At 37.5% G+C, this 10,347-nt stretch overlaps 1 protein-coding gene across 1 annotated transcript in view; it reads right to left on the bottom strand.

Moving 5' to 3' along the window:
- b4galnt4a (beta-1,4-N-acetyl-galactosaminyl transferase 4a) overlaps positions 1 to 10,347 on the bottom strand; it is a gene marked incomplete at its 5' end in the record, with an annotated part of 105,494 nt that overhangs the window by 64,710 nt on the left and 30,437 nt on the right. Inside the window, 1 exon segment of the mRNA XM_014005565.1 lies at positions 6,489 to 6,587. Within this exon segment, the coding sequence (XP_013861019.1) occupies positions 6,489 to 6,587 (99 nt within the window).

Here is a 10,347-nt window from a genome sequence, read left to right on the forward strand (position 1 = left end):
TTTTGACTTCTTCCTATTCCTTTTCAAATATGTTAATTTTGTTATCACTTTTTATCATTTTTGTTTTGTTTTGTTTATATGTTTGAAATAAACTAAACTAAACTAAACTAAAACCTGGGTCTTTTCAGCCGTTTAAAACGTCTACAGTTTCACAGCAGAAACACCTCTGACTGCCGCTGCGAGATGAGGGGAGGGAGACGGRCAGAAGCAATTAACACCATCTGTTAAAGAACCAGAGAAAGACCAGAAAAGAAAAAAAAAGGCAAGACAGTAAAGTAACAGGTGAGCAACGACGAGGCTAAATAAGAACTCATTAAGGAAAACACCTGAAATAGAAAAAAAACATGTTTTTTTTTACTACACAACTACATTCTTCTGCATCGTCGTCCTCATCTTCGGCTCCACATTCGTGCGAGGCTGTTTTCGCACATCTTCCTCTTCGCGGCTCTCCAGCATCCCCTCTCTCTCATCCATCTGGTCGCACCGTCGACCGAAGTGCAAATCATTTTCTTTATTTCTCTCTCTTTTTTTATTTATTTATTTTTTCTTTTTCCCTCCAGGAGGAGATCTCCCTCTTTCAGAATGCAATGCAGCCTTCTGCGCTCCTGCTGGCACAGAGGCAAAGCCAAATGGCTGCTCTGTGTTCCCACCGACGAGCTATCACACCAGCTGACACGGTTAATCCCACCTGGATAAGAAAAGTAAGACAGGATGTTCCCGGCAAAAGCCACAGGGGTACATACAATACCACTTTGCTTCGACAGGGAAGTCACTTTTATTGCTGTAGATACACAACAGCGCTGACCTGCCGTTTCACTGATTCGGGGTATTAAAATGTAAACACGATCCAACTCCATTTCATGAAAATTATCTCTATTTATATAAAGCAACTCCTTTTTTTCCCCGCTCTGGTAATACAGATATAAAATGAACATACAGTAGGTAGACAGAGGAGAAAATGGGCTTTTTAAAGGTATAAAAACAGAATGTGTTTGTATTAAGAGGTAATAGGAGCTCATTTCACACAAGGAGAGAGGCAAAAACTGGAAGACAAGGTTCATGGGATCTAAATTCCAGCTTCATCAACTACTGTAATGAGGATTTGTATAATCTGCCATCTGTCCCATGAGCGCATCGCTTTTCTAATGCCCAAAAATGGAACACGAACAGGCTGAAAAAGGCTGCTGCAGAGACGCTCAACTGTGGATCGCTTTTTTTTGCAACAAGCTGCCAATCATATGGTATGTCTGAAGACAAACCAGAACTGTTCAGCATTTTAGGCGGACAAAACCAAGGAGCTGTAAGGATTGGAATGTATCTGATTCCCTTCTCCACCTCACATCATCTTGGAAAAAGTAGGGGGATTGTAAAAAAAAGGATTTAATTTCTCCTCACAGCATGTTTTTTTTATGAGAGGAGACAACAGTGATGTTTGATCTCGTGTGTCTGTGATGAGCCACAAGATCTTCCTCAGTTTCCTTTTGAGTGGTAAATAACAGGCTGTCCAAATCTACCTCCTGGAAAGTACTCACAWAGACATGGATCTGTCTCCAGAAGGAGCCAGAGGACAGAAAACTTGGGTTGGTAAGCCCGTCAACAAAACCTTAGTCCCTACCTGCCACAGCTAAATGTGAAACAAAACAAAGGAGCACTAGATGTGATTTAATATTCTCAGTTTAAAGACAAAGAATACAATCTAATCCTCTGTGTCTCATTCTTTTCCCTCTGGATTAAAATAAAATGATCTGRTGTGTTTAATTCTTGTCTGGATCTGCATCAGCTGATCTGGAAGTGACAGCTCAATCCCTTCATCCCCGACTCCCGCTTCCCGTTTAAAAAGTCCGACAAAAGCTCGCCCTCTGATCTCCATCTCTTGTCAGAGTCCATGACACGCCGGTGTCCTTGACAGGMAAACACGCAGCGGCATGTCAGCGCTAATCCTCCGGCACCTCTGGATAAGCTCCACTAGCTCATCGGGTCACCAGTATTTACTGAAGACAACCTGCTGTGACCAACACAAGTAAAAAAAAGGACTTTTTTTCTGCTGGTCTAAATGTTCATGAAGAAATAGAACTGTCCTCTTTTATTTTAATAAAATACAACTGCTTTTGACTGAGAATATCTCTGATGTCCGAGTAACCTCTTTGAGTCAGTCTCTGACAGCTGGCAAACAGAACTGCTCCACTTCAGCCAGACTGGGTTCATGTCTCTGACAGTGCCAGCTGAGTGATCCCTCAGTCCTCTACCACTCTGGCCCTTCACCAAAAAAAAAAAAAAAAAAAAACAAAACTTTGTGCTGGTAATTAGGACAGATAGAAAGTGAGAGCAAAGGAAGAGTTAATGTGATTTCTTTACTTTTTTTTGTGACAAACTTAGTTTAGACTTTGCAGCAGTCTGACATAAACAAGGATTTTATGAGATGGATTTCAAACTTAAACTTGAGTGAACTTTTTTTTTCTCGCATCATTATAGAGAAWTTTTTTAACAGTATTGCTTCAGTTCATAAAAAGTTTTCAGGCTCTTTCTCTCCTAAGGTCCCACCACAGCATGTCAATTATTTTTGAGGTTTTGAATTTGCAACACTGACTGTTTTGTTAATTTTTTTTTTTTTTACAATATTCTGTTGCAGATTTGCTGCTGAGTTCGGGATCGTCGGTTTGCTGCGTTACCCAATTGGGGCCGATCGAGCTTCAGCTGCTGGACAGATGGCCTCACATTTGACTCCAGAATACTTTGATGTACTGCAAAGTACTCTGATTCTGTGATGTAGAGCAGTGGTTCTCAGCTGGTGGGTCACGAYACAAAAGTGGGTCACAGATCCGTCTTCAAAGGGACATGGGCCTTTTGTCTGGACAAAAACCCTGTCCATTTATTTTATCTCATYTTCCTGTTGTCATATCTGGGTGGATATTCTATCATTCTTTCTGCGCCATCTTTAAATTCAGTAGATTGGAAAAGTTGAAACTTTTTCTTGAGCGGGGTCAGGGCGTGTCATGAGCTACTGGTACGGAGTTTGTAGGGAAATTTGGAATTAAATTCTCCTTTTTCACATTTAAATCATCCAGTGGGATCTATAGAAAGTAGAACTACAATGCTTTGGTCTCAATTCCTCCTTGTTGTAACTCCACAAGCCCCTCTTTCACCCCTTATCTAAGGTGTGTCTCAAAACAAYTCGTTTTGAGGCTGTCTCTTTGAAAGCACCTAATTTGAATTTAAACTCCGCCCCCCTCCTGCCTCCAAACCAGTCCATTCTAATTTTATAGAGGGTTTTATGACTATATTTTGTATTTTGTAAGTTTAGACCTAATTTGGCAGTTCCAACACAAATAGTTTGCCATAATAGTTCAGAAAATGTAATAGAAAACAGAGAAAACTGAACAGGTTGAAAAATATGACTCAAATAGAATATAAAGATATCTATGCACCACCTGGAGAGACTAAATTAAATTTTTCTGCACTCCTAGAGACTCCAAGTACACAACAAAATGCATATAATGGCTAAAAAGGTGGATTTTGCACTTTGTTCTTTTAAAGACAAAGTTCTTTTTGTGTATTAAAATTTAGTCCCATCCGTCCAAAATAACCTGAATTTAATGTGTTGTTTCCTAGGCAAAAAATATATACTTAAGTATATTTTAAATATACTGCATTTTACAGAAATATATTTAATATATTATCAATAGAATATACTTTTAATAATTATATTCAAAATGTAAAAAAGTATTTTTCAAAAACCATACTTCAGATATGTTGTTTTAAAATATATTTCAAGTACACTTTATAAAAATATATTTTATTAAATACACTTTACATTTACCTTAAAATATATTAATTAAACTATACGTTATATATGTATGTTGTTTTAAATATATACTTAGTACACTTTAAGTGTATAGACAAAGCTATAAATTTAAAGTGTACTAGTATACTTGAAGTTGTTCCATTTTAGTATTTAAAAGTATACTTAATACACTTAAAATTGTGCTTTTGTGCAATTTAAATACAACTTAAGTATATTTAGTATTAAATTAGTTGTTCCAAAATAGCACTCTTTAAGCACAGTATACTGATGATTAGTGCGGCTTCAAGTATACTAAAGTATACTTAGATTTAGTATACTTACTATATTATTTTTTTCGCCTGGGTTGTTCATAAGCAACCCAAATTAACTTACTGATGATCAGATCCTTCAAAAGGTAACACTTATCTTCTCTGACTGATTTTTTAGTGCATTTAATTACCTCATTTTAATATACTGTATGATAAATATATATTTTTTACTGCAGGTTGATATGTAAAGCTGTAAACTTAAATGAGGGTGCAGACTTTATTTAGACCATGACTGCAGGCTGGAATCAAAGAAAAGCCRTGCTGACTTCTACAAAAACAGCTTTGATGCTTGTCATGTCTGATGCAAAACCAGTGAGGATGCTGCAGGATTTATTCGCCTTCAAAGCCTGTTTTCTCATTCCAAACCACACCATAAATTAGAAACTATGTTTGGTCAATGAAACCTCGTAGAAGTCAGAGAGTGTGAAAGTATCGTGTGGTTTTTATCATTTCCATAAAGCAGATGAAAAAAAAAACAAAGGAAATGGAAAAAAATAATACACAAACAGAACATTTTAAATTAAGTGGCTTGCTGTGATTCAGCCTTGAAATCCAGTTGCATTTATGCAATTACTGTAGTCATCATGCTCAATACTCAGAGTTGTTTGGCTTTCATTCTAGCTTGGCTGTTTCACGTCAATGTGACTTCTCATTTTGTGAGTGGCTTTCATTTAAATGGTTTGAAATCCATCATGCACGTTCAGATGCAGGCTGTTTAAAATTCAGCTGACTCATGTTTCTTCTTAAATACAAACACAAAACAATACAAGTAAATAGTCAAAGTAAAGTCACTATTTTTGGCTGCGTAACACAATATACCCGTGAACAGAAATAAAAGATGAATAAGGATGTTTTGGTTTCACAGTGTCACTTTTGAACGTGTTTCAGAGCGCTGTGGATGATTTAATGCTTTGTAACACACGGAGATGACATAAAAGCAAAGGTGAGCTGACTCGGAGGAGTCTGCTGAAATAAAACCACAGGTATTGCCAAATTATCAAGCTCATGCTGTGTTCAGCAGCCCTGTAATGCTGCCCGGGGAAAAAAAAAAGATTAGAAATAAATCTTTCAAAAAATAATACTGCGGTGAAGAAAACAGAAAGTCCACCTTCTACGTTTTGTCCAGATCCACTTGTGTTAAACTTCAGTATTGGTTGGGGGGGTGACCAATAAACCCTATTTTACAGATCCGATTTGGAAACACAAACACGCGCTCAAACCTTTAATTAACCTCCGCTGAACATGTGACAAATCCAGAGCTGCTTTCTTTCTCACCAGCGCGCTGTTTGATTTGCCCTCRCTGCTGCTCCTTTTGTTGCAGCAGGTTTGAAGACTACATCAGCGAGGGAGCTGAAAATGTGCATGAATTAAAATAATTTATCATATTCTGTCAGGTGCTTTTAGAATACACTGTCTGCGCTTTTAGATTACGTATGATCATCTATCATAAGGAACAGATCTTTCTTTCAGTGTCAGCACCAGGACAACGGCTGGATCTCACTTTGGCTCTGAGTATCAGCTGCTCTTAAAAGCAGAACTGAAATGACTGCATTATTATAATAATATAAGCCTCATTAATAAAATTATTTCCACAAAAATGATCACTGATAAATGAGTGCTTGTGAGGCTGTCCTTGGCCGATTTTATGGAATAAAAACACAAATGTTAAATTAAATGGAGTAATTTCATCTAAAATAATACTAAAAATCAAAAAAAAAATTTTGAGAAATCAGGTTGTCCAATTAAAATAATTAATAGAATTCATTTGAAACAAACAAAAAAAAAAAACAGATGTCTACCTCAAGACGGCCAATATTAGCTGACAGCAATGAGGAAAACCTGTTCATGTTAACAAGCGATGTGGACTGAAGCAGCTCTGGGAGGTGGGGGATCCATGAGAATGCTACTCTGGAAGATTTTGTAAAAGATCTACTGAAAACTATGCATTTTCCAGCCATTTGAAGAGAATTTTAGTCTGTAGATTTTTACTAAATTCTTCACAATCAACTATATTCTGATAAAAAAGTTCTAAACTATTTATTTCATCACCCATTTGTGGCGCCCCTCCTAGATGGATGGAACCCTTAGTATTTCCACTGCCTACATCTTCCCTGAAAGAAGATTTAACATTTATGTTTTTAAGCCTCATCATAAAAAAACATTTGACTTTTAATACAAAATGACACATTTTGCATCAAAGTTTTAATTTATATTTTATGGTTTTTAATTGTTTTTTAATGTTTCTTGTGTTATCTTATTTTTTGTGCAGCATTTGTTGCAACAGTTTTTTTTTATAAAATGTGCTTTATAATTAAAACTGATTTAATTTTATAACTGAGGAAAACGCACAAAATAATAATGATTGTAATGTCTATTACCTCAGGTTTCCATGGTAACTTCTTGTGATGCTGGCTAAGGAACTTCCTGATGTGGGTGTGGTCTCGGCCCTCAGCCCCTGCAGTGATTGGCTCGTCATCCTTGAAAGAATTAAATAAAAAACAAACAAACAAACTCAATCCTCTAAACGACACAAACGAAGACAAAAGATGCACTGATGAAGAAGAAGACAAATTAATTGTTATTCATTGTCTCAGCAGCTAAAGGCTAAAGTTATCTATTATTATCTGTTCACGCAGGCATCATCGATCAGTCCGTCCATTTTTAAAGGTTATTTGACTCATCGTGTGCTACATACAGTAACTGATACATGAGATACAGAAACATTATTAGCTTCAACTAATTTATTGAAACTGCAGGAACTTTGACCAAAAGGCAACAGATAATGTGCGCGCACGCACACACACACACACACACACACACACACACACACACACATACACAATAAAAGATCAAGCCAAGAAAACAGAGGATTACATCCCCAGAAGGCAGCTATTAATAACCTGCAGAATTTCCAGTTCATCATGCRCTCCCAGTGTTTGATTTGCCAAAGCTCCGCTAATGTCCAACATTCTCAAACCATTCAGCCAAGACCCTCTCTCCAAGCAGCCTGAACTCTCCCCGCCATCCAGGAATTAGTCTGACGCTTCATTCCGGGCAGTGCTGGGCTGTGTGGTCTGGCCTATGTTTAAGTTGGTGCTGCGGTGCGACAAAGCAGCGAGGAGGGCGAGTTATTGGGCAGCTATAAAGAGATAAAAGGCAAGTTGGGCCCCCAGAGGAGAAGGGGGATGTCACAGCGCTGTTAAATGAGTGGCAAAATATCCTCCATTTAGCAGAAATGTCAAAAGAAGCACAAGCACACCTCCACTGAGACAAGCAGGCGAGGTTTTCAGCACCTCTGAAGGTGAGGGGCTTTTGTAGAGAAGGCACTGGTATTTGCGAGATATTCAGGGGAGGAAAAAGGAAAATTTTTACCGGGAAGCAGCAAAGAGCTGTCGGATGCCAAGCCTTTGATTACTTTTTTAACTTCCAAGGGAGAAAGATGAAGGAGGGCAGGGAAGGTAATGATGAAAAAATGTGACAACAGGCTCCCTTCCTGTCTGCCACCACAGGAGCGTTAAAGTGCCTGATGTTTGTGAGCACCAAACGCCTCACAAACAGCCTGGCTTTGCAACACACACACACACACACACACACACAGAGAGAAGCTCACACACAGATCCATTCGATAAAGGACAAAACATTTATACTGCATCTGCAGATGTCCCGCTTGATATAAAGACAGCAGCTGAACAGAAAAAAAAAAACGTAGGACAGGACACAGCGGTCAGTACGAAACAAAGCTGAGATGAATCATGAGGTGTTGACAAGAGCTCAACGCCTCCAGCTAAATTCTATTTTCTGACACATTTTAGAGAAGCCAACATGATGCAGAAGTTTCTCAGCTTTTAACATTAGATTACTCTTCTTAGTGCATCATGGGAAGTTACAAACATTCACACTTTTTTAGTGGAAAGGTCAAAAAGGTCACAATTTTCTTATTTTTTAGTTCTTGTTTTCAGCAGAGAATAAAAAGAAATCTCCAATTAACTTGTATTTAAATGGTCACAACATTCAGAATGTGTTATTTTAATATTATTTCCAAAATACAATTAAACTCTAAATTTGATTTGTAACAAAATAACTCAATTATAATATGTTCATCACCTGTAAGCACTTTAACCTCTTCAGCCCCAAGGCGTGCTCTGGAAGTTTGTGCTTGAAATAACATGCCAATACGTGATGGAGTGGCTCAGCATTGAAAAACTCGACTTAAATAATCTTGGCGTCAAAATAAAGCTAAGACCAGAAGTTTAAGTATTAAAGCAGCTGCTGTTGTTTCAGAGATAATGAGGCTAAAACAGTACCTCATCTTAAGTTTTTCTGTATTAAACAGTATATAACCATTTTAAAAATATATAACAAATAAGCCTAAAAACTCTTGTAAACTATAAACTGACATGTGAAAATTGCCTGTGCAAATATTTGTGCTGCTAAAATAGAGCAAAGTTGCAGAGGTGGTAATAAACATAATAATAATAGGGCGGGCCTATGGTCATTCTGCACAGGATGGACCATTTTGTACCATCAATAAGTTTTTGTGATTTTTTATTGCAAAAATTAATTTTTTTTTTGTTACATGCTTAAAAAGACTTGTTTTTAAATGTTTTATTTTTTTATTTAGTTTTATTTCTCACCCTTTTCATATAGGACACTGAGTGATTATATTTGACTTCAACTCAAGCATATTTTTACTCTAAACCAAGTTTAGAAAAGAACTTTCACTTTACAACATATTTTGACATTTGCTTTGACTTGCATTTCTAAAAAATAAAAAGAATTAAAAGTCAGAAAGATCAAAACATTTTTACAGATTTGCATTGACACCATTTTGTACAATTAGTCTCAGATTCAACAGCTTGTGATTTGAACTGTTTGATGAATGTAAAAATGCTTTTTATGAGCTTTCAGCCAAGCTTTGTACATCTCTGTGGCTCCCGAATAGGTTTATGTTTAAATGGCAAATCTTAACAGAAGTTAAAGAAATAGAAAACAGGAAGTGCAGTTTTGCCCTTGCAGTCCACGTTAGAGGGAGTTAAGCATTAGTGTTGTGTTTTACCATTTAGATCTTGACTTTTTTTCTGTGAGCTTGTCCTGTGAACAAACCCAGACCCTGAAGCCCCGCAGGCGAGCGTTTATCTCACCAGGTATTCAATTTTTACCGTCAGAACCAGGTTTAGCGACAGCTTGAACGATGATCACGAATTATCCACAAAGACTTTTCAGTCTGTAGTTAACAAATTCAATTCGGGGAGAAAAATCTTTGGGAAATAATACGTTACACTGGGAGAGCAACCTCTAATTTATTAATAACGACTGTTTTAAAGTGCTGCCTCAGCTTGATCCAGACAAACTCTGCTTATCAATGCAGTTCGAAAAYAGTACAGCTAACTCAACCTGAGCTTGCTCTTCATCCCTCATCAACTGTATCTGTTTCTGTGGTAATGTGTATTGACTCAAGATGTTATTACACACCCTGCACACAAACAGCGCTTCCACCCGTTTTTAGTCCCACTTCAGAATCTCAACTCTCAAATGAAATCATCATTTGTCTGGCACGGGGCTGAAGAAGACCACTTTCATATTTCACCCGTAATGAAAGCTGATGCTAACTGAGGCCTGTCAGATGGTATTAAACATTACAACGAGGCAAAAAAGGGAATATCAATCACGCTGATGAAATAGCTTATTTGTCATATGTTTACAGCCCTATTTACCTTTTTGGACTCTTGCTCAAAACGAATGACAAATTATGCGCTGCCCAGTGTGCATTTCTCTGCTGTGGCAGCAGTGCATCATAGGCATAAAAAAAGAGAAAGAAACGACAGATAGAAACAATTAACTAGAATAAGTTGTTTCAGGTTGGGTAAGTTGTACAAAAAAAAAAAAAAAAAGCAGCGAGTGATGGATTTGCTGTCCAGTCGGTGGCATGCTGTCACTAAAATCCATCAAACGTCTCACTGTAGCGCGCTAGCTGCCCATTAGTTTCCTCCCAGACTCCCCATGTYTGCAGTTCAAACTTACGGCCTTGCTGATCCCTGCAGTTCGAAACAGTTTGAAGCAGCGTTGCAGAATACCAATGAGTCTAATTAATCTGTTTTAATAAACAGCAAAATGTATACTGCAGGACGGCGTTGGAGAGAGAAAGAGGCTAAGTAAGAGGGCAGTATGTTTTCAATTAATGTGCACTTTCTTCTTTTAAGCCCAGTGTGTGTGAGTGTGTGTGTGTGTGTGTGTGTG

Source organism: Austrofundulus limnaeus, unplaced genomic scaffold (genome assembly GCF_001266775.1).
Source record: "Austrofundulus limnaeus strain Quisiro unplaced genomic scaffold, Austrofundulus_limnaeus-1.0 Scaffold31, whole genome shotgun sequence".
Classification (NCBI taxonomy): domain Eukaryota; kingdom Metazoa; phylum Chordata; class Actinopteri; order Cyprinodontiformes; family Rivulidae; genus Austrofundulus; species Austrofundulus limnaeus.